We start from the raw sequence: 24,488 nt of genomic DNA, 5'->3' as shown, positions 1-24,488 counted from the left end.
CGCATTGTACTGTTGCTCACTGGTTTCAGGATCCATTGATGCAATAATAATTACTGTGATATGTCTAATGGTGATTTAAAATTTTTTCCCTTTATTATTAACTGGTATTTAACTGTAAGGAAGAGCTGTTTAAGTATTCTCAGTTTGTATAATCCTTTTGTCAACTATTTTGTGAACTATCACTGGTCCATGGGCCACACTAACCCTAGAGAAATAGAGAAACTCCCAAACTATTATTATTCTACGGTGCATTGGGCAATAAGGAAAGAACATTGCCAATTATGTCTCGGCTCAGGGAGATGTTGAGGAAGAAAGGGGAGTGGTAAAGGGGAGAAATGAAGTCATTGCATTATTTTTTTTAAACAGAATTTTACTCTACTGTAGTACACAAAAAGATGAGCAGGGCTGCTGTAATATGGGCAATAATAGGGTAGGAATCATCTGACTTTCTAAACCACGTGTGCGCCCTCTACTCTGTTCCATCTGCGTGCTACTCTCATTAACGCGCTCCTCAGGGACACCAGGTTCTCCCTTTCCCTCTGCCCACTCTACTTTCCATCATTCTACAACCCCTCCCGGGCTGTCACCGCTTATGCCACTCTCTGGACCCTTCCCTTTTATACCTAATACCTTTCTTCTTGCCTGTGATCAGGGGACTCCTTTGTAAGTTGTTGTTCAGTTGCTAAATCATGTTGGACTCTTTGCAACCCCACGGATTGCAGCACGCCAGGCTTCCCTGTCCTTCACTATCTCCACGAGTTTGCTCAAATTCATGTCCATTGAGTTGATGATGCCATCCAACCATCTCATCCTCTGTCGCACACTTCTCCTCCTGCCCTCAATCTTTCCCAGCATCAGGGTCTTTTCCAATGAGCTGGCTCTTCTTGTCAGGTGGCTAAAGTATTGGAGCTACTTTGTATCAGAGTACTTGGTGAGTACATACTTTTTATTATGGAAAAATTCAAACAATTAGAATGACAAAGTAGCATACTCACATATTCCCATGACCTGTCTTCAGCAGTTATTTCATTTATATATTCCCTCACTATCCATATATTACTTTTGAAGCAAATCTCAGGCATCATATACTTTTATCTGTGAATATTTCATAGGTACCTATAGCATTTTAATATGATTAACAGTGACAAGAAAACTCACTAAGATTAATGTTCTCTCACACTGAAAATAATGGTTCTCTCTCTATCACAGTGTTCAAATAAAATATTAAAAATAAGATTTAGTGATAAGATTCTATCTTTTGGGTCTTTCCAGAAGATCAACCATACTTGTAAATCTTTGGCAAATGGACTGCCAAAGGGAAAACTGACTTTTGCTCTGTGCCCAGTCCCAGAATGTTAAAATCCGACTTTTAAAAAGGAAATCATTTTTTATTCTCCCTTAGACTACAGCAGAATTTTATAAGTAAATTTAAGAAATGAGCGGTATCATCTCAGAATGCATAAAATTCAATATATATCATGCTATACAAGAGAAATTTTAATTTTTTATCAATTGTATTTTGAAATGTTGAAATAAAAATATGATTTAAAAAGTTGAAGGTTAATACAATTATGGAGATTCTTATTACCATTTAGGTATTCATTTATATAATCAGTAATCTAACATTCCATTTAAAATTTAAAAATTTTTTCTCTTCTCTTTTCCCTGATACCACTACCTAATTCTCTGTTTTATCTGTTCAATAACACTCTGGGGCAACTCTACTACCTGTTTTCCCTAATAATGTCTTATTTTACTCCCAGAGATAAGAATGAAATGTATCCTAATATGCAAGAATTCAAAACCTATTGCCTTGAGTAACATGATAAATGAAGTAAACTAAAGATAATGCATCTCTCCTGTTTCCAGGATATTTGTTTACGAGCAGGCTATGCATTAACCCTTTTTGCCTTCAATAATCGCTTTCAACAATACTTAATATTGGAAAATGGAAAAATGAGCATATCAATTTTTGAACCTTTCCTTGAATCAACAATTGAAACTGAGAAGGCAATGGCAGCATTTCAGGTATAAATTTGAGGGTTAAAATTTCAAATCAATGTATCTTTCTAGTGAAAACTGAAAAGTTAGAAAAAACATTGGATCTGGAAAATATTAACTGATTTTGTAAAATTCACAGTATTTTTTACACCTCCCCCTTCCACCTCATAAGAATTTCATTATTTATGAGGAGTCCTTCATTTATGTAGAGTTTTACAAGGTTAGGTGCTGCCCTGGTGGCTCAGTGGTAAAGAATCCACCTGCTAATGCAGGAGATGCAAGTTTGATCCCTGGCTCAGGAAGATCCCCTTGAGGAGGAAAAGGCGACCCACTCCAGTGTTCTCGCCTGGAGAATCCCATGGACAGAGGAGCCTGGTGGGCTACAGTCCATGGGGTCACAAAAGAATTAGACATGACTTAGCGACTAAACAACATGATGTGGGTTTTATTGTTTTTTACAAATTAATAGGCGGTTTTGCCTCATCTGATGCTTAAAACCACCCCATCAGGTTGACAGGCAGGTAGTATTACTTTCATCACCCCTATTTTACCAGGCAGGAGGTAGAGAAACAAGTTTTCTAACTGCGGATCTCTAGCTGATCACCTGATTCTTCAACCACGTAGACAACCATATGTATCTGGCTTCTTCTTGATCTTATTCTCTCCTTTTTGTCTATCTCATGACCTTTAGGAGAAGTGTTTTCTGTGAACCCATACTTTACAGATGCAAACGTTGCCAACATTGTGGAAAGAAGATGGAAGGATAATATGGCCTACGATGGTTACTCAGTAATCAGATAGGGAAACACACTCTGGGTCCTCGCCGCACAGCTTGCTTTTCTTCTATTGGATCATACCAAATTGACCCTCTTACTTTCCTGAGAAGCATCCCCTCAGAAATAAAAGGTTAACTACAGAAGCGGAGTACAAAATGTTCAATGAGTCTCTGCTTTTTTTACTTTTAGATTATTGTATTAGCTAAAGTCATTATAGATGTGGACCACATTACTTTGACTGCCAGAGGTGTTACTATTTTAGTTGACAGTCTATATTCAGCTGATTCCACTACTATTGTCTTGACAGGTAAGAAATAACTAGAAGTCAATCATATCCACATAAAACTATTTTCAAAAAAGGTGTTTTTTTTTTTTGGTAATCTGAGGAGTAATAAAATAAGCCTGATACTCTGTCAAATGGTTTTAAGAATGAATTCATGTAAGTCTACGTGGAACTCCAGAGTTAAGTCTACATGGAATGAAATGAAGTCTATTCTGTACCCCAATTAGAGCCTTTCTGATTTCCTAATTAACTTTTTTAAACCTATAATTAATTTTTTCAGGATGTAAAATGAGAATTCAACTATAAACTACCAACCACAAAATTTATACACTAATTTATAGTCATACTGGCAGACTTATGCTGATAACCTCTGTTTCCTTTTGACTAAATGTGCATATTTGGCCAATGTCTGAGTTCTCTATGTTGCTATGCGATGTAGCAGAGCAAAATGGTCTAGCAGCACTCTTGACACAGTTAGTGGTAATTGTTTGACTGTATCTATCCAGATCTAACTCTCCAGATGATAAATATCTTAGTTTGCTTGATCTATCACGCTCAATTCAACATAAAACAGTATCAAAATGACAGCCATATGGACAGACAGCTACCAAAAAATAAAGTATTTGTTTTTTAACTGAAAGGGATTATTGAACACACCAAAAAAAAAAATTTCACTTGCTGCCACAAAGTTACATTTGTATGGTGTAAGGTAAATTCAAGCAAACAAAAATTAGCCAGAAAAAAATACATGTTTAATATAAGTTATTAAATATATTTTATCTAAATGACATTCATAGTCATAGTAATTCTATGACTCTGAAAAACAATTGTAGTGGGTTTAAATTTTACCTCATAAACTCCTCTGTGCAAGAAATGACGTATTATTTTAGCTTTCAAATATTAATTTTCCCAGGCTGGTAGATGTTGAATCTCAAAAATTATTTGGCTTTCTCTGCACTCCATCACTGGAGTCATATGCACCTCCAGAGTCATATGCATGTCTTGGATTTCTCAAGCAAAGCCAGGTATTTAGATTTCAGGGATAAAGTGAAATAAGTGATATGCTCAAGTCCAGGTTGGTATGGTTTCCAGAAGAGGCTCCAAAAGCACAGAAATTTTACATAAGCTGATATTTCTGTTGCCAGCAGTTCAGTTTTTCCCATGTGTACCATTTAACCATTCTTCACAAAAAGTCCTGCTCTCTATTTTAGTCTTAGATTTTCTGCCCTTACCCATTTCTTACTCCCTATATTTAAAGACACTTTTTCCCTTCCTCCCCTTCTATAAACTCAGGCTTTAGAAAATATAAGCCTGAAAGTAAGGTTATCGTTAGATAATTTTTGGTTTAGACCATACCACCCAACTCATCCTGAGGCCATAAATACAGAAGTCTTTCTGGCTTTTTAATGGAGGCTGGAAAAAACAAAAGGAGAACAAAAACTCAGTGAATACCTCAATAAAGTATCCACCCACAAATGTAAAAATAGATTTATTGTGTTACACTTATTCCAACACAGCAACAATATTGTGAAAGAATATCACATGAAATCTCTAAAAATAAAACACAAATTGTAATGAAACAATTTTAAGTTGGTAGCTGCACCTTTATTTAATTACTGCTGCTGCTGCTGCTAAGTCACTTCAGTCGTGTCCGACTCTGTGCGACCCCATAGACGGCAGCCCACCAGGCTCCCCCGTCCCTGGGATTCTCCAGGTAAGAACACTGGAGTGGGTTGCCATTTCCTTCTCCAATGCATGAAGGTGAAAAGTGAAAGTGAAGTCGCTCAGTCGTGCCCGACTCTTAGTGACCGCATGGACTGCAGCCTACCAGGCTCCTCCATTCAAGGGATTTTCCAGCCAAGAGCACTGGAGTGGGGTGCCATTGCCTTCTCTGTGTTATTTAATTACTAGATCACTTTATTACTTCAATCTCAAAACACTGCTTTTATGGGAAGAACTTCAATGATCTTAAATGTCAATAAGCGATATATTGCTTGATTTTAAAAATATAATTAAGCTCTTAACTCAAAGCCATTTGAATTGCAAAAAGGACATTAAATTTTCTTACATAGTTCAAACATTATGTTCATAATCATTAAAAAACATAAAACCTCAAAATAAAATATATTCTGAAGCCAAGAGGAAGAAAACCTCTGATTTTTCAAAATTCTTCACACTTAAATGAACCTATTTAACTTTTACTGTTTGTGACAGAAAACCAAACCATAATTTTGGGAAAAGTTTATATTTAACACACACATATTTTTCCTCAGCAGTTCTTCATTAATAGAGATGTGACTCAAAAGCTTTTTAATACTTTCATATATGCAAATGAATGAAGGCACAGTATATTGGTTTATATCAATTAAATGACACATGCATTTTTTCTTGTTTAATTTATAGGGAACTTAATAGCTACCTTGGCTCATTCTAGAGCTGGTATTCCAGAAGCATTTACCACATTAGGGACAATCCAACAGCTCTGCTATCATTTGTACTCAGGACAAGAAGAGGTATGAAAAAGCAATTCTAAAACAGAATATCCTAAAAATAATTTGCCTCTCTCTCACTTCTGTGGGCCAATTTCTCCACAGGTTGAGTGTTATGTAATATTAACAGTTCATATTACTAACTCAAAATTTTATGAGTTTTCTAGTCCTACCTTTGCCATTCACAATTCTGGTTCCCACAAAATATGCACATTGGTTTTAACTTCAGGCTTTAAGGTTCAGTCCACGAATAAGTACATGGATGATACAAAAATACTTATTTATAAAATGTTTTATAATTAAAGTCACTCAGTCATTTCTGTGATTATTTGTAATGATGAAAGTGGAATCCATTGGAACGTTTTCCTTACCTGCCCAACAGTTAAGAGTGAGGGTGTGTGAAGCCCAGTTGGCTATGATAGTGTTGCTTCTGTTTCTTTTGCTTTTCCTGGAAGGGCTAAGGCAGTATTCCTCCATAAGGCTGTATAACCTGGAGGACTCATTACACCACAGACTGCTGGCCTCCGTTCCCAAAGTTTCTGATCTGGTGTAGAATTAGCATTATGGTGTAGAATTAGCATTATAGTTTGCATTTCTAACGTGTTCCCAGAAGCTGAGGCTGCTGCTCCAGAAGCACTGTGCAAGCCATGGAAGATTTGGGGGCATAGACAGAAGTCGTATGTCAACGTAAAGACCAATATGTCAGCCTTCTGGTACCCTGCATGGGTTTGGTTTACATTCATTTTTTCAACGTTTTTTATGCCACCACGAAGAGATTTTCCTAAGAACTTCCCAGGGGTGTACGTTATTATATGAACAACCTAATTACTTCAGAGTGAAATGCAGAGAGTATTTCCTTCAAAGGAAGGATTACTTTTTCTGGAGTCCCATGGCCTGGAACTTGTGCTTGTTTCTTTCAGTGGATAACTGAGTTGCTTCCTTCCTTGGGTGGCTTATTTTTAACTTACTCTTATGCTCTGGTTTCTTACCTAGTTTCCTATATTATAATCATCTGTGCAGTTTTGAAAAGTCCCAATATTCAGGTCCCTGCACTCCAAAATAATTAAATCAGTTTCTAGGGGGTGGAATACAGACAAGATTTTCATAGCTTTCCAGGTGATTCCAATTCACAGTGAACACTGAGACCTACTATCTTAGTTCAAACTCAAAGGTTCTTACTTACTTGTCCTAGAATCACCTGTGGCACTTAACACCAGATTCTACTGAGAGAGATTGTATTTAGTTGACGGGCTTTAAAAAAAAAAAAAAAAAAACTACCGGTGATTCCAAAATGCAGCCAGGACTGAGAACAACTACTCGAAATCAATGGCAACTCACAGCCCTCCCGAAAAATATGGCTATGCCTCTGTCTATAAATTGCCATCAGCTGACATACATATTTGCTGTATGATATCTACAGAGATTTCCTATGAAATATTTAATGAGCACATTGGGTTAGATATTTTAAGAACAAAGCTCAATGTTTAAGGGGAAATTGTTTTTTCTTCACTTAGGTTCGCATGGCTTGCTCCAGTGCTCTTGGTTACTTAACTTACAATGCAAATGCTTTCCGACTCTTATTAAAGGAATGCAGGAATAAGCCTAATCAGTTCCTTCGTATAACAAATAATATCAGCAGAGATGCAAGTATAAACCCAGCATTTTTAAAGGAATTTAAAATGCAACAAAAAGTGGGACTTCCTTCCCTAAGGTATTATTCCTATATTTGAAGTGGCAGTAGTGAAATTACTGAGACGAATTTTTAAGGAAGTTTAAGAAAGATCAAAGGGAACTATCCTTGATATGAATCTATGTACTGTGTAACGAAGGAAAGACTTCATTCTAAATGTCCATTGCCAAAGCCTCTTTTTAATTCCAACTTAGCAACATAATTTAGAGTACAGACAAGAATACAACTGATCTTGGGGGTCCTGTCTGGTCAGGGTTATTCATCCCCCTTTTCAGAAGTTTTTGGAAGATTAGTTGCCTCCAAATTCAATTTGGGCTTCCCTGGTGGCTCAAAGGAGTAAAGAATCTGCCCGCAATGCAGGAGACAGGGGTTCAATCCCTGGGTCAAGGAGATCCCCTGGAGAAGGGGATAGCTACCAACTCAAGTATTCTTGCCTGGAGAATTCCATGGACAGAGGAGCCTGGCGGGGTGATTCAGGAAGTCATTCTTTGGTAGGTTTGGGGTATATCGGAGAGCTCTGAGGCAACCAGGAATGCCACTATGACCTTGGCATCAAATGGGGCTTTTACACATGATTCAAAGCTATGCCAAATTCACAGGGTATAAACAGGGCTAAATCAGACCCAGTGGCTAAAGTTATGGCAAAGGTTGCCTGGCATTTATTCAGAGGATTTTGCTTCAGTGTTGCAGTTCTACCATGAACTTAAGTTTCTGTAAAAAGAGAGGAGAGGAGAATCTCCTTACAATGGGCATATTTTCTCTTCTTCTGTAATTACAGCTGAATTAAGTCTCTGCAAATAGTGCTATTTACACATAGGAAACAGAACTACTCAAGATATATTATTAACTCTATGATAATAGAAGACAATAGAATCCAGTAGTGTATCATGGTTCTATAAGTCAGTTTTAAGTACAGAGAAAAATGAGTATATCTTCAGTCACTTTAATTTGAATGAAAAACTGAATACCCAAAACTGATTATCTAATTTTATATAATCCAGGGAAAACTAAATTACAATTGCTTTAAATTTCTGGGCTTAAAATTTTTAATTTAAAAAATGTTTAAAATAATATTTATTCAAAAAATTAATATACTTTAAATAATGGAAGTATTATTTTACAAAATCACTCTCACAGCTAGCCCATATGGCAACTTTTGGGGAATTAGAATAAGATACTCCTTCCTAGGTGCACTTTACTGCCATCTACAATTACTGTGAGGTTTTGTACGGCATCCCCTGGAGTTGTGAACTCTCAATTTTCAGGATTATAAACAATAACAAGTGATCAGCAAACTGATGGGAATCACTACCAAGTGAGGTAGAACTGGTAAACAAATAACAATTACTCCCATAACTAATAATTCTATGCACTCTCCTTACAGTACTTATATAGATTGACTATTCCCTTTAATTTTCATAACAATCCTACAAAGGAATTTTATTTAAATGAAACTATGGGGAATGTGCTAAAAGATTATTAATTCCCACAAAATATTCCTTGATACCACTATTGGAAACATAAAGTAGATTGATTTTGGTTGGGGTCATGGCAGCATTGTTTTGGAGTATATACCACTTCTCTCTTCCCACACCCTCATTCAGCCCCAAGAATGGCAGATTAGAAGTTTTTGGATGTGTAAATTTTGAAGTATGTAGACAAACAAAATCTTACTGTTAACTGACCCTACGTGAAAATAATCTGAGCCTAAAGTACCAGCCAGTTTCATGTTACCCTACAGCCATGAAGTTGGCATATTGAACAGACTGGGGTCTGTCTTATTAAAGTTGACAAAAGCAAATGTTCCTTCCTCATCAAATTAACCAGGAACACATCCGTCATAAGAAGTTTTAATATTTAATATTTAAAATTACATTTTATTACCAGGCAAATTTTGTAACACCATATTTATGTTACATGTACAGGATAATGATTAAAATACTTCTATTAAAGCTATATCATATCAACTTAGGTATAGCTTATTATTCTTTAGCTTGAAATACTTCATTAGTATCACATTACTTTGAAAATAAAGTTTAAATTTTCTCTTATTCATGGTACACAAAATGACTGATCTTTATTCTCCAATCTTACCTCCCATCATGTCTCCAGATAACTTTAATTCTGATCACACTAGACTAAGTACTTAGTGCCCTTCGAACGTGCCGTGCCATGCTGTTTTATAGTATTGTAATTTTTCATATTCTGTTCCCCATATCTGGAATACACTCCCCTAACTCATCTATTTAAAGACCTATTTTATTCAAAACCTAGCTGAAGTGTCTCTTCTTCCATGAAACTTTTCCTATTCACTTCAAGCATACTGAATCTTCCACATGTTTTGGGTGGTAAGTGAATAAATGACTGATGGACTATAAAATACTTACAGGTAACATGCATAGTTAGTACAGGTAAAACGTATAAATTAGACCCCTAGGCACTGAATATGGTACCTGGGTATACTAAGTTTTTATATATTTCTAGTTTTTGTGATAAAAGTGTTTTCCTTTCAGTCTGGAGAAAAATGGAGGACCATCCATAATTCCTGTCTTTAAGAAAGGTAATTGATTTTTTCTTTTATCTCTAAGATACTTTCAATTCAGACCTTTTATAATTGTTTTATTTCTAAGAATTCAAAATGCTGAGGCTACCAAAAAATGTTTCCCGGTAAACTTCTACTTTTCTAGTTTTACCTACCTAAAATATCTTCCCATTTACAAGCCCGTGCTGTGTTAATCATTCCTTTTAAGGCTTCCCCACTTACGGCATTTGACAGAAATCCCTTTCTTACTTTGCTTTTTCTCACAAGCCATGCATAGAAATGTCATTATTGAAAAACATATGACTTTAATTACGATCTTGCTATTACTCCGTTTCATGTACCACTTGCCTATAAGTTCTTACAGCAGAGATGACATTCTTTCCGTTGATATTATGTTGTTTTATAGACTTGATAGGTAAGTTTATAGAGTTGATGGCTGAGTGGCTGAGGCCTGTGAGATCAGAATCCAGATCTTATCATGTTAGTGTCCAATTCCTACTAGACAAGTAATAGGGAAAATAAATTAGGTACTGACTTGATGTACATGCTTCGTGCCTGATCATGTGTGCTTAGTGTAGGACCCAAAATCAGTCCACTTGGTATATTACCTCACTGTAAAAGCAAAGACAGAACTTTCTGAAATCAAGATCACTTTGTTGGAGTCACAAATGGAAAGACAGAGAATAGGAAAAGAAAAGGACAGGGAAGAACTTCATTTATCAGGGAGTATCTGAGGGAAGATAGGTATGTGTGGGAAGCTATATTTTTGAATATCATTGGTAGTAGAATGGTTTCTGTATGGTCTGGTTTTTGGATAGCTTCTTTAGTGTAAGAGTAATTTACCTAGAAGGATAAAGCTGGTTCGATTATTCCTTCATTTTAAAATTGGCTTCTGAATAATATGTATACCAGTAATGGTCTGCAAAGTCCAGACCAGGTTTGTGATAACATAAGACAAAAAGGAAAAAGGACAACTAGGTGTCTAATAAAGTTAATTTCATTCAAGTAAAGTCCTCCATTTTAAGATAATGGCTTTTACACCTTCTTTTGACATGAAAATATCCCTTCTTTTCCAAAATGATGTTTAAAGTAGCTGGCATTTGTTCTTTCATTAGTGCCAACTTGGCATGATAAAAAGTTTGCAACATATATTGATCTCCACAGATTTTTGCATTCCAGCATCTTAAGTCTGGAAGCTACTGATCTGTTCTCTTAGTATGTTTCAGCGATGTGAAGAATTAGAAATATATAGAATTAAAAGCAATGAGACTATTCCTAGGGCTCTTAGGCTTAAGCGACACTTAATTATGGCTCTTTCCTTTTTAGGGAAAGAGCACCGAAGAAAATTAAAACCCAAAATTCAACCAAGAGATTCTTTGACTTTTATACCTCCTGTAACTAACTTCATGGGACTCTTCAAAACAACAAAAAAGACTACTGTTTCTCATAATATTTTTTCCTTTTCATCTGCAATTTCATCAGATATCATAACGGTATCAAGACCAAGAATAGTGCTTTTGAACCAACTTGGGAAACATGTACAGAAAGCTAATCCAGAGCCTGGAGAAGGCTAATAAAAGCATTTTAGTGTGAAAGGATTCCCGAGCAATCTTGTAAAATTTTTCATTTTCAATTATGCTAAAATATACATAACTGAATCATCTTTTTGAATGCAAATTCTTGATATTGATGTTTAACAAAATTTCCTTAGCATGTCTACTGGAATTTAACATCAGGTCTGATATATGGCTTCAAAAATTAAGTAGCATTTTCTAAAACAGAATGCCTGCACCTAAAACCATTAAGCAGCTGACACAAGTGACACAATTAGTGTATATAGAAAGATTTTTTTAATTGGTATGCTGGGCTAAAAAGGTCTGATTCAGAGTAGCCTACATGTTAACACTCATTGTGCTACCATATGATATTTAATGATAGATACCACAGATGCATGAGCCTTCTAAAAATCTGAAATGTATACATTTAAAAATACTTCATTGAAAAAAATCTGAAATCACTTCCTATCAAGCATAAAAGTATGGCTAAAAATTGTGGCCACCACTTTTGACCAGATTCCACACCTACAGAGTATCCTTGGTTTGCAGCTGGAACAGATGATATTCTCTGTGGCTCAGAATCACAGGATGTCTTTGCCCAAAGACTACTGTTTCCAGTGGGTGCAAGCTTTGATGTATGTCCGCTTCTCATATTTTACAGCAGCAAACAGATTTGACATAAAAGCTAACTGGGTTTCAGTGAGTCCTTTAAAGAGTACTCCTTTTTCTTCGTCCACTTTGCTCAGTTGTCTCTATGGTCTATCTGGTCCGCACTAGAACATATATGTTAATCAGCAGTTATTTTCTCCAACATGCCTTCACGTAACGATGGTGATGGTGATTGTGACAGCGGCTACAGGTGCTTAGGGCTTTCTATGTGTCACAGTCCAAAGCCCGTGCTTTTAACCACTGTACAACAAGAGACTTCCTTCATCTCCAATTCAATTCTGAATTATCTTAACGTCCAGAGTCACAACTTCCTGGTGGAGAGACTAAAATACAGGAATTCCAGGGAAAAATCTGGGGAGAATTTTATACTAGAAAGGGATAAATAATTCAAATGATAAAAACCAGTATCATTTATTCAGCATTGTTAAGAATTCACATCAACGAAACATTAAGCCTCTGTAGACTTTTAAAAGAAAAAAGCCTTTAGAAGCAAATTTTGAACTTTGTTGCTAGATTCAGGTGGGTTCAAAGTTGAGGATCGTTATTGCATTCAATAACATAGGCATTTTCTGAGTATCTTGGCCTAGATAGACCATCCTAAGTTAAGCTAAGCTAAGTCGCTTCAGTCGTGTCTGACTCTGTGCAACCCCATAGACTGCAGCCCACCAGGCTCTGCTGTCCCTGGGATTCTCCAGGCAAGAATACTGGAGTGGGTTGCCATTTCCTTCTCCAATGAATAAAAGAGAAAAGTGAAAGTGAAGTCGCTCGGTCGTGTCCGACTCTTAGCTACCCCATGGACTGCAGCCTACCAGGCTCCTTCCTCCATTCATGGATTTTCTAGGCAAGAGTACTGGAGTGGGGTGCCATTGCCTTCTCTGAGACAGACCATCCTACCATGCTTAAAACTTTACAGTATTTCTCTTTAAGTACAGGGCAAAAATAAAGATTATTTTTATTACCTTGCATTTTCTTTTTATTTTTAAAAATTATATGTAAAATGAGAAAGGCCTCAATTCATCAAATCACCTGCCTCTTAACCTGTGCATGCACGCTAAGTCGCTTCAGTTGTGTCTGACTCTTTGTGACCCTATGGACTTTTAACAACTTGATCTAGTTATGGATGGTGTAACATAAATCTCTACTAGCAAAACCTCTCAAAGGACATTGAACAGTTGGTAGCATCATCCTTAAATTCAAAGGACAGTACATTCAGTTCCTTTAATCTGGGCAGAAAAGTCATGAACTGTTATGATATCTGCAGTAAAAGTTCAGATTCAAAGGACATTATCAAAAAACCAAAAAAACAAACCTTTTTCATCTCATGTATTTTCACTGATTAAATATACTTTCTAAAATAATGAATGTCAATATATGTGGCCAACTAAAAAGTACAATACACCCTTGAGGGATTACTTGCATGTCATATTTTTTAAAATCTCAGATGGATCTTAAGAAATGTATAGAAATCCCATTTGCTCCAGAGAAGATACCTAATAATATATATTTTTTATAATTATTAACTTACATTTTATTAGAGAAAGTCTCCTTTTGTTTTGTCCTAGAATTCTGAGTTGACATGACTTTGACCTGGCTACCATTCAAAAATTGCTGTCTCACTAGAAAAGTCAGGGTAATGTTTCCATAGGAACTTATACTATTCTGATATGAGAGAGGTGGGAAAAGATCTATGCCTGTGTTAACATGGGGCCATGATTTAGCAGAATTGCTACATTTTTTCCAAGATTTTTCTTTTCACCTGCCCATATCAGTATATTATTTTCCTCACAAGGTGTTTTATTTTGGTTTTTGATAATTAAATAGAAAAACCCTTATACTCTCTTGTAAGACTATTATTGTCTCTCAGAAGAGCAGGTTAAACATCAAACATAAGAAAAGTAATAACAAAGAAAGTCTTGATGAACAGTTAATATTATATATTTTATATACAAAAAAATAAAAACCTTTAGGGACTTTTTTTTTTAAGCAAAAATCAAATCTTCATTTTTAATCTTGGCACTTTTATAGCAGCTTCTCCAACTTCTTTTGATATATCTACTCCAAGAGGACATCTGCATCAAAACCAGACAAATCACATTATTTCAAATATTTGCTTACTGATCTGTCACTAGTTCTGCAAACTATTTGTTTAGAATTCTGACAAAAAATATATGTATCTAGTGTATAACTATCATATGTGATGGTGGTTCTTGAATACATATAGAGTAGGACCTCAAACTAGCAAAACAGGTAAAGAAAGACTAGAAATCTAAATTTGGCAATTTTTTAAAACCTCTTTCATTATTCTAAAAGAAAAAAAAAGTGAACAAACAAAAGAAATCTCTTTGAGGTATAACTGACATGTTAAAAACTATGCATATTTAATGTACACAATTTAGTGAGTTTGGGGTTGAGATGTTTTTGAAAGAGTTCTATTGCTCTCAAATACTGTAAATAAGTTAAAGTTGAAACAAAAAAATTACAAAAAATGCTTTATGCTCTACAAAGCTAAAAGGCTAAAAAGTTTACCGTACAGCTAAACTATCCATTCCTACTTGAGAAATTCACTAGGTTTCCACCAGCTCTTCTCTGAGGTTTCAAAAGCAGGCTCGCTCCTTTCTACATTCCTTTGTCACTGGTGACAGGAGAGGCCTTAGATCCTACCCTTGGCCTCTGTTCTTCCTCAGTAAATAACTCTGGCCTCAGATTTCTGCTTTTTTATATGTTTAGCATGTTGCCCTATGCTAGGCTTCAGCTGGAGCCCAACCTAAAAGCCATCATCTCCAGCCTCAACACTGCCACGAGAAGGCTGTGCTGGGTCAGATGGTGGATTCCACCTGAGGCCAGGCTGGCAACAACTAAAGGGGTTCTTTTTGTCACTACTAACTAAAATTTGTCCACTGATGATCAGCTTTAATAGTCTATGGTTCACGTGGCTGATAGTTATGTACTAAAATGCTGAAAAGTTTTAAAACAGCAGATGAAACAATACTGAAAATAGAATTATGTTAGATTATGAAATATAATCATGCTTTACTATTTTTACTATTCCAGAATTAACTTAGACCAGAACTTGATAACAAATTGAAAAACTGTGCTACTCCTAGGAACTTCAATTTGGGAGGGGAAATCCAAGGACTGCAGAAAATAAACTATCTTTTGGCACTTTCTCAGCATCCTGTGGAGCTGTATACTCACAACCCCATCTCACACTTGAATCCTTTTTGCACATTTCTGTTATTTTCAGCATGGCAATTGGTGCTGAGATGGTTCTGATGCTGCAGAAGTCCAGGTCACGGACATGGTTTCCGTTCTGGTCCCAAACGAGAGAATTCATCATCCTTACCTATTCCGTGTTTCTAATCTATAATTGGCCAACATTTGTATAATTTATTGCTATAACAAAAATATTTCCTGTAAGTTATCTACCACCTAGGTTAGAAGAAAAAAAATTAATGTGATCTTTCTTCAAGTACCACCAGTATGTCAATGAAAACCTTAACTGTAAAAGCAAAATCCAGGCTTTGACTTTTACGGTACAGCCTGCAGAGAGATTATGAATGGTACCACGTACTTTGGTTCGTAGCGGATGCCTTCTGTGTTGTGTAAAATGCCCAAGCCAGCACGTAGTCTTTCAACACCATTCCTAAATAAGAACCATTAAAAATAAAATAACTAGCTGAAGATGTAAAGGAAGAAACTTTAGCAGGATGAAATAGCAAGTAATATCTGCATAATTCTGAGTGAGCCACAAATGCACTGCGGCTTACCACGCAATCATAACGCCGTTGTCAGTGCAGAGTCTGGGGGGCGGGCACAGCAAAGTGCACTGTGTTGCACTGGTCACGATTTCCAGGGCTTTTCGGATATATAAGTTACTTGCAACGCCTCCAGATACAACCTGAAAAAGTTCAGAAGACCAAAGTGAACAAATAGCACATATGAATATGAGGTAAGCTGAGGTAAACCTGGGGAAAATACCAGGATTATACAATAAGACCATATCACATTTTGGTAGGTGGGTAAATGATTAAGTAGTATATCTATATAATAAACATTTGGGAAAGAAAAAAAAAACAACTTCAATATTACCATATGATCACTATCATTTTTGTACATTTTATTCTAACCCTTTCCTCACAGTACAATCATTATACAGTATTTTAGACCCTGTAGTTTTTGCTTGTAAGCATTTTTTTAATTTTACTACATAATTCTTAAACTATTACCTTTATATTCCATTTTGTGAACCTACTGTTTAAATATTTTCCCACTTTACAATTTTCAAAAGGATGAAGTTTAAGATACAGTTACACAGGAAATTTATCAAGCCTTTTAAGCACATTTAAAGGGATTTCATCAAAGGAACATACATTTGAAGGAAACAGTCCATTTTTCTAAAGACAGTGATAGCAGTTACACTGCATTTTGTTTCATACTGTAAACCCTCTTTTAAATTCAGTAAGATGCAGCCTTGAACATTTTTGCCACACAGGCTGTACAGATGTCCTATAAAAGTGCCACACCTGTACAAGAAATGGCTGTTAGTTTTCATTCTACATAATCTCTTACTGTCAGGGACAACTTATGGCATAAAGATCTTTTCATCCTACACTTATGGTCAATTAAGCTCTGGAAAGCAAAGGAACGTACTGTAAAGGATTACTGCTATTCTATGACAAGACTCACCAGTACTGTGTTACTCTGACGTAAGAAGCCTCTCTGCTTGCAGAACAGAAGAGCACGATGTGTTCTTTTTGCAATGTGGCAGGCCACGGTGTGCTGGACCGCAGCAGCAATGTCTGCAGCTGAAGACAGGACCTGCCCCTGCTCGATACCTGCAAGAATGAGCGGGTATTTTCAGGTACCATCCAGTGTTACTTATCTGTCCAACTTTACTAATTACAAATATACCTTCCTCTTTTTCCTTTTGCATTATCATCTTATCAATAACGTGTTGAAGTCCAGAAAAAGAAAAATCACAATTTTTAGCACGTTGCATGGGAGGCTGGAAATCAAAATGCAATCTATTTCCCTGTTTGGCCAAATGTTCTATAGCCTTCCCGCCACTCATGGTGGAGCACTCTGGATGTTTTATTAAGGAAAGTCTTCTTGCTACCTACCAAAAACAAAATAAAAAATTTTGTAACATCATGAAACTGTACACTTTGAAACCAAGATACAAAGGAAATGATTTTTACCCTGGATGAGTAAGACATGCTATACTTCTACAACTAAGGACTATACCTGGTGGTCGGTCAAGACAGACATCTTGCTCCTTCTGACAAGTGCTCAATAGTGGCCAATCACTGCCTTCCTATCTACTTTTGCTCTTTTATTGGGGATGGAAAATAGGTTTGAAAATGACAATGACTGCTCAATTATAAACTTCAGAATAAGAACCTGCCCTATTTCTTTTGAATTTCAGCTTGATAGAAGCAGGTTTTTTACATAAAGAAGTCATTTTTAGAATGCTAAAACAAAGGAAAATAAATCTGCTCGTCAGTGGTATCAGCAATGATAACATTTAATAATGAAACATTGTGCATCTTTAATGTCCTTATGTCATTTTATATATCCTCTTGTTCAGTTTTAAAAGGTACATTACACTTCACAAAGCACTTTCTTTCACATGTTATTTGACTAAAAACATAAATGTAATACATGCAAACTATTAGAACCTTTATATACTGATGTAAACCTCATATCATCTTATTCAGAGTGGGTAAGAAGGAATCTTTCATAAAATTATGCACTACTTACTTTTTGTTTTGTTCACATAATATTTTCAGTTTAATATGATATTATCCAGAAATATTTAGATGAATAGTGAAATTACTATTTAGCTGAAACAGACACCTAACAAAAAAGAATGGAGATATTAATTCTTAAATAATTACCTTGTCAAGCATGTCACCTGGTGCTATGTCCAAAGACTTCCCAAGAAGAAGAAAATCTGAAACTCCTCTAACTAATGCCAAAAGACAATGACCTCCAGAAATCAAAAGAACTAAAAACGGAAATTCTACCTTATTTGTTAACCTAATAGTAAGTGCATGAGCCTCCATGTGATGAATGGGAATGAAGGGCTTTTTAAACTGGTCTACCAGTTGTAAGCTAAACGATAAACCTACGCCCAAGCTTAAAGCAAGTCCTGGCTTTATGGTGGTCGCAATTGCTGAGAGTTCACTTGGAGAGACTTCACTGGCAGAGAGAGCTTCTTGTACTATGCGTTGAATATTTTCTCTATGAAGCTGTTGAGCTACTGGAGGAATAATCCCACCTGTTCTGAAAGACATAAAAAAAAACCCAACTTTTGTAAGTTTAAGATTGTAAAAATAGAGGAAGAAAAAGTATGTATTATGGCTGAAGGCATGTTTTCAAATTATCATTATATAACTAAAAACATCAGTAAGTCAAGTATTTTCTAATTATGTGTGCCTTATAATATGTAGTACATTATAAGAACTCAACATGCAATGATTAAGGATGTAATTTACTGTTGCTGACTTTGCAAAATTGTATACAACTCCCACACATTTATTTCTTGATAAAAGAAATCACCAAAATAATTCTGAGAAGCATTCTAAGGAAGACATCTTGAATAAGGAAAGGACAGGATAAAATTGGGTTTTAGGAAAGGAAATCAGGATTTTGGGGGAAGGAATCAGTATGCAGGCAGGGAGATTTTTAAAGAGGTTATTGCAAAAGTATTTGTGTAAGGTTATTACATCTTAAACTGAGTGATCATGAGAATGGAAAGGGACCAAGAACCAAAAACTGTAATAATTTTAACTGGATATCAGGGGAAGGGGGAATCAAGCCATCAAAGGTAAATCCTGAGCTGGAATGACTGGGAGAAAAGAAATCCTAACAGAAACACAAAGACAGTTTTGTGATGAAGATGAGTTTATTTTTAAACACACTGCACTTGAGGTCATGGTAGGACAGTAGACAGCTTGCAATCCTGAAATAAATTCTGGGATCCAATCTTAATCCAAGAATCCAATTTTGATTTTTGGTCCATGTAGGACAAGCAGAGGAAGATCACTCCAAATGTCAAGAGTAAAGAATTAGAAGGCAAAGGTTGTTAGCAAAACAACGGCCAGCATGTGACTGATCAGAGGGCAGAGCAAAAATGCAGAGGGTCTGCAAGATATACCTCTACTCTCAAAAAAGAACTTCAAATATTTGACGATTTGATGTTGTAAGATCTGCAGGTTCTATACAAATGGCATTCAATTATTTAATAGTTAAAATATGTATGTGTCAGTCAATGAGAGCGCTATTTAAGAGGAATTACCTTATTTCAACACATTCATATTGTAATACAATTTTCCTTAATTCTCTAAAGCTACTTTTTCTTCTATATTCCTCAATTCTGTTAATGGCATCAATAACCTCCAAACTGCTTAGGTTTCAAGGCTCATCTTTTATCTCCTTCCTTTCCCTCACTTTCCACATTTAATTAAATTTATAAGTATTGATGAGGTCAGGCTGTTTGATTGTCACCAGCAATTTCAAAAAGCTCTCATTAAGTCACTCTGTTCAAAGCCTTCTAACTATACTTCTCCAGATACTTTCTCTGATCCTTGGAGTTGTACTATACTGTATTGCCAGAAAAAAAGCAGTGATGACTGAATTTGGGAGACTTTAAATCCAAATCCTCTCCCTTCTACGTATTTCTTCCTTCCCCCACTTGCCTACACTTCCCTTCTTTCTGTGCCTCTTCTTTGTATTCTAAGGATTATGCTAAGCATCAGAGATGAAAGAGATGAAAAACACAATGGCTTTATTCTCAAACAATTAACAATGATTGCTACAAGTCAATTAATAATCAAATAATTTTTAGACAGTATGGAAATGGATGATTAAGGAACAAAGCTACTAAAGATGCATGGAAACCATTTAGCCTCAAGGCTGGAGCCAGGAGTTCAGACAAGAGACAGTAAGGGTTTTGAATTAAGTCAGAGAAAAGGGAGAGGAAAGTTTCCATATTTGGAAGGTAGATTTACCATGACCGATGACTGATTTGGGTACAGAGTGGTGAGGGAGAAGTCAAGATTGTCCTCCAGGTCTCTGGCTTGGAAGAAAGGAACTCCTCTCCTGAGCAGACCTATATTACTTCACTTTACATGCTGTTTTACAACAACCTGTTTGCCTCTTTGTCTTCTTCACTAATATATAACAGAAAGAGTAGTATTGTTACCAGTAATAGATGGGGTTTTTGCAGCCCTTCCTATTTGACAAGAACTACATCATATACTTTAAAAGAATTCACATTTAATCTTCACAACAATATTATGAGCTAGGAGCCATTATTATCCCCATTTCACAGACAGGGATACTGAGTCACATAAAATGGTGCAAGGTCTCCAAGCTAGTCAGTGGCTGAATCAGAATCTAAACCCTTTTATATGGTAAGTTGCTCAGAGGAAAAAAATCATATATTTGTACCCACAGTGCCTCAGAGGCTACCTTGCAATTATAGGTGTTCAATACATGCTGAGATGAGCTGGTATCCAACAGCTTGTATGGTATTCTCACGTGACTTTCACCCTAGCTAAACTGAAAGGTTTATTTTTGTCCAGCACTTTCTCACCTCTTTCCTTTGCCAATGACACTATCTCAGTGTACAAGTCTTTCATCTCCATTCATTAAAGGCCTATCTGTCTCTCAAGGCCGCTGACCCATGCAACATGTCAAGTGTTGTGCCGGCCACTAGGTACAGTGTAGTGATTAATACAGACACAGCCTCCATCACCTTGGAGCTTAGAGTCTATTTGGAGGAAACACTAAATAAGTAAACATAAAAATTATGAAAAGAACTACTAAGAAAATAAGCAGGATATGATGATATAGAATAAACTGGGTGGGAGTACCTAATTCAGATAAAGTGGTCAGGGTAGGCTTTTCTGTGCAGTTAACATTCCTTTGTTCAGATGTCCAATAACCCCAAAATAGTAAAAGGATTGTGAAACTGAGGTATGGTAATAAGTTATTGTCTGTACTACTTCTGAGATACTTACTTTACGCTGCCTTGCACTCCTAACTTTCCTTGTAGGTCTATATATCATGTCTCAAAGAGTAGGTTAAGCTTCTTGGAGGTAAGGACTTGCTAGTATGTCACTGCGCCTTATTAAGGCCCACTGCAGCCCCTTTGATGTAATATGTAACCATTAGAGGCCTACTCTGCCTCTTCAAGTATACTATTTCTAATTATAATATTCTGTTGTTATAAGTATCATGCAACCCACAATTCCATAAGGCAGGTATTATCTTTCCTATTTTATGGATGTGAAAACAGAATCAGAAGCAACCTAGATGTCCATAGACTGATGAAGGGATAAAGAAGTTGTGGTATACACACACACACACACACACACGCACGCATGCACACACACATACATATGCAATGGAATATTAGTCATAAAAAGGAATGAATCTGAGTCAGTTCTAGTGAGGTGGATGAACCTAAAGCCTGTAAAACAGTCAGAAAGAGAAAAACAAATATTTATATAAACACATATCTACAGAATCTAGAAAAATGGTACTGATGAACCTATTCACAGGGCAGGAATAGAGACACAGGCATAGAGAATAGACTTGTGAACACAGCAGGGGAAGGAGAGAGTAAGACAAATTGAGAGAATAACACTGAAACATACACATTACCATGTGTAAAACAGATAGCTAGGAGGAAGCTGCTGTATATAACACATGGAGCTCAACCTGCTGCTCTGTGACAACCTAAAGAGATGGGATACGGGCAGGGGTGGGAGGGAGGTTCAAGGGAGAGGGGACATATGTATACTCATGGTTGATTCGTGGTGTTGTATAGCAGAAAAGAACACAACATTGTAAAGCAATTATCCTCCAATTAAAAATAAATTAAAAAAAAAAAAAAAAACAGATTCAGAGAGGATAAGGAACTTCCCAAAGTCAGAGCCAATACTGACTGCTACTTCATGATTCAAATACTAGTTTATGGTCTCAAAACGTCAGCCTTTTTCACTACTCAAGATATTGGAAATCAATGGCTTGAAGGTGTAGTTGTACTGCACAGTATTTTAATATGTTGGAGTTACCTACTAATTTTTAAAATTTGGGAGATATTACCATAACATTCCGAATTTCCATTCTCTTGAAAATTCTTATGATCAAATAATACAAGGCCTACATTCCTGTATGGCAACAATTGGCTGGAGTGGAGCAGTGACCTCCTATAGTTATTTTCTACATTATTCCCAGCCCACTTATTTATGCAATCTGCCTGGTGGCCCTCTGGAAATAGCTGAGGTTATAAACCTGGCACCATTCTATGTTTTAATACAATGGTATATTATTAAGTATCGACATGACATATATATATATTTATATTTATATTTGTAATAGGATTTTCTTTTTCAGTGATTAACACAGGCTGTAGGTCAGGTCATACTTTCCTAGGACTTCAGTGGAGACCACGAAACATACAGCTGGACAAAAGGAAATGGCATTGCTGAAGGGAATTCATGGCTAAACACCAAAGTTTGTTTGTTTTTGGCAACAGGATTAGCTAAGGTCGGGAAGTTACTGTGGAGGTCCTTAAAAGCCAGGTTGAAAGGTGTAAGGTTTTATACATCAGTTATTAAGACTTGCACAAAAGAAGAAATTAGATTCTAAAATTTGCCTTTTATATGTAATACATTAAGATTTTATTTCATTTTATTTTTCAAAAAAAGTGGAAACTACCAAGATAATGCCTACTCACTTTAAATGAACTTCAGTTTGGGAATGTATTGCTTCTCCCAAAACATTTCCAGCTTCATCCACTACAGCAGCTGCTGTATCATCACAACTGGTTTCAATTCCCAATACTAGTTTATGAAGGAATAGTTTTCCAGGATGAAAATGAAAACTTCCTAAAAATGCATAAATTTTCCTTCTTGATGGTTTAAAAAAGACTCCTGCTGTCTTATTCAATATTAGCATATTTACTGTATGGTTAATTCCTAGAACAGAAAGAAACAAACTATTATTTGGAACTGACATTTGCCACTAGCCCATTCAGTAAAGCAAAATTCCTGAAAACTTGGTTTATTTTTCAACATATAGTTCTATAAAAATTTAGGAAAGTTTTGTTAAAAGTTAGCACAATATTTTAAAGTTATTTAAAATAATTATGAATTAAAATAATGCTCTTTTAAGGGGAACATTAGATAGACATAAAATTATATACAAAATTTCTGTATTACTAATACTTGTATGTTGTTCTTAGCAAACGATTATTCTTTATAAAAGAGCTAATATTACAGTACAATAGTTACATAGTCCCTTGAAAAGTGCTATTTATTTTTTTTATAGCCAAAATTAAGACAAATTGTTGTTTTAAAAAGTCAACACAATAAAGGCAAAGCAAAACTAATGAAAACTAATGCATTCCATTTCCCGGAAACATCTTTCAAAAGAAAAATTTAATCATGTGGTTGAAAAACAAGAGTTCGCATTAAATACACAGTAAGATTCAGGCGTGTAAATTTAGACACAGGCGTTCTCATCAAGCTCATCTTAAAAGAACACCTCAGCTAAAACGACCATAACCTAATACCTATTTTATCTATTAATTACAATTTTTCTAATTAAATCTCCACTTTTGCCACAGGTTTATCCTTCTGGTGTGTATGCTCAGTTGTCTCTTTGCGACCCTATGGGCTGTAGCCTTCCAGGCTCCTCTCTGTCCATGGGATTTTTCAGATAAGAATACTGGAGTGGGTTGCCATTTCCCCCTCCAGGGGATCTTTCCCACCCAGGGATGCTTTATTACTGAGCCACCAATAGAGATCTCCCCAAATCCTCTTGTCTCCAATAACAGCTGTCCATCATTAAAGCACTTTGATTTTTTCACACTGCCAAGTATCTAATCTCATGTCGCCCAAATCACCTTGTTCTAGAACCTTCTAGAAATTTAGTAGATTCTTTCTCTATCACACTAGTGGACAGAATGGGGCGGGGGGCGGGGGGGAAGAGCGAATATTGGAACTTTTATTGTTCCACAGGGCAGAGGGGCGTCCAGGGATTGGAGATGAGCGACGTATTCACAGAGGACAGCTGCAGAGGATGCAGTCCCAACAGACGCGCCATGAAAAATTAGATTTATAGTCACTATATCCAGCCAAGGAAGCTTGTGCGAAGCCCTTCTCGTTGGAGCCAAGCCGGATCCCAAGTGAACCTGGTCTGTCTTGGGACTTGGCCAGCGCTGGTCTCTGCTCTAAGGCGGCGAGGGATTCTAACTGGAACCGCTATTCTAGCCGCGCGAAAGCAACAGAGAGAAGAGGGCTGAGCTATCTCACCCACCTTACTCGTCAACGTTAGTAGCTAGTACGCATCTCCTTTCCGTGCAAAGCCGATTGAATGCCCTTTCCCAGGCGCAGGAAAGCCTGAACTTGCCACGCCGGAAGTGATGTCATCAACATGGGGCCAGCGTCCCGTCGCCAGGGTCAGCA

At 36.4% G+C, this 24,488-nt stretch overlaps 2 protein-coding genes across 11 annotated transcripts in view; one reads left to right on the top strand and one right to left on the bottom strand.

The window, feature by feature from the left end:
- The window catches only part of ANKAR (ankyrin and armadillo repeat containing), a 54,414-nt gene extending 42,970 nt beyond the window's left edge, over positions 1-11,444 (top strand). For 4 of the 10 annotated variants that reach the window (XM_061432921.1, XM_061432896.1, XM_061432914.1 and 1 more), the window contains 6 exons: positions 1,870-2,028; positions 2,967-3,084; positions 5,464-5,573; positions 7,064-7,260; positions 9,753-9,799; positions 11,108-11,444. In XM_061432921.1, coding sequence (XP_061288905.1) covers positions 1,870-2,028; positions 2,967-3,084; positions 5,464-5,573; positions 7,064-7,260; positions 9,753-9,799; positions 11,108-11,355 — 879 coding nt within the window. In that variant the 3' untranslated portion in view covers positions 11,356-11,444. Of the gene's footprint in view, positions 1-1,869; positions 2,029-2,692; positions 2,921-2,966; positions 3,085-5,463; positions 5,574-7,063; positions 7,261-9,752; positions 10,369-11,107 lie in introns of those variants that run through there. The other 6 variants (XM_061432930.1, XM_061432947.1, XM_061432940.1 and 3 more) reach the window with 6 other exon arrangements.
- A 170-nt stretch (positions 11,445-11,614) lies between these two features.
- Positions 11,615-24,435, bottom strand: OSGEPL1 (O-sialoglycoprotein endopeptidase like 1). The gene is made up of 8 exons (XM_061433030.1): positions 24,340-24,435; positions 22,757-22,997; positions 17,904-18,291; positions 16,918-17,122; positions 16,693-16,841; positions 15,774-15,904; positions 15,578-15,649; positions 11,615-14,075 (listed from the first exon to the last, which is right to left on the bottom strand). The coding sequence occupies exons 2-8, from the start codon at positions 22,975-22,977 to the stop codon at positions 13,997-13,999; spliced, it is 1,245 nt and encodes a 414-aa protein (XP_061289014.1). The 5' UTR covers positions 22,978-22,997; positions 24,340-24,435; the 3' UTR covers positions 11,615-13,996.
- Positions 24,436-24,488: the final 53 nt, after the last annotated feature.

Source organism: Bos javanicus, chromosome 2, assembly GCF_032452875.1.
Source record: "Bos javanicus breed banteng chromosome 2, ARS-OSU_banteng_1.0, whole genome shotgun sequence".
Taxonomy (NCBI): Eukaryota; Metazoa; Chordata; class Mammalia; order Artiodactyla; family Bovidae; genus Bos; species Bos javanicus.
This window is presented reverse-complemented; position numbering and strand designations above follow the sequence as displayed.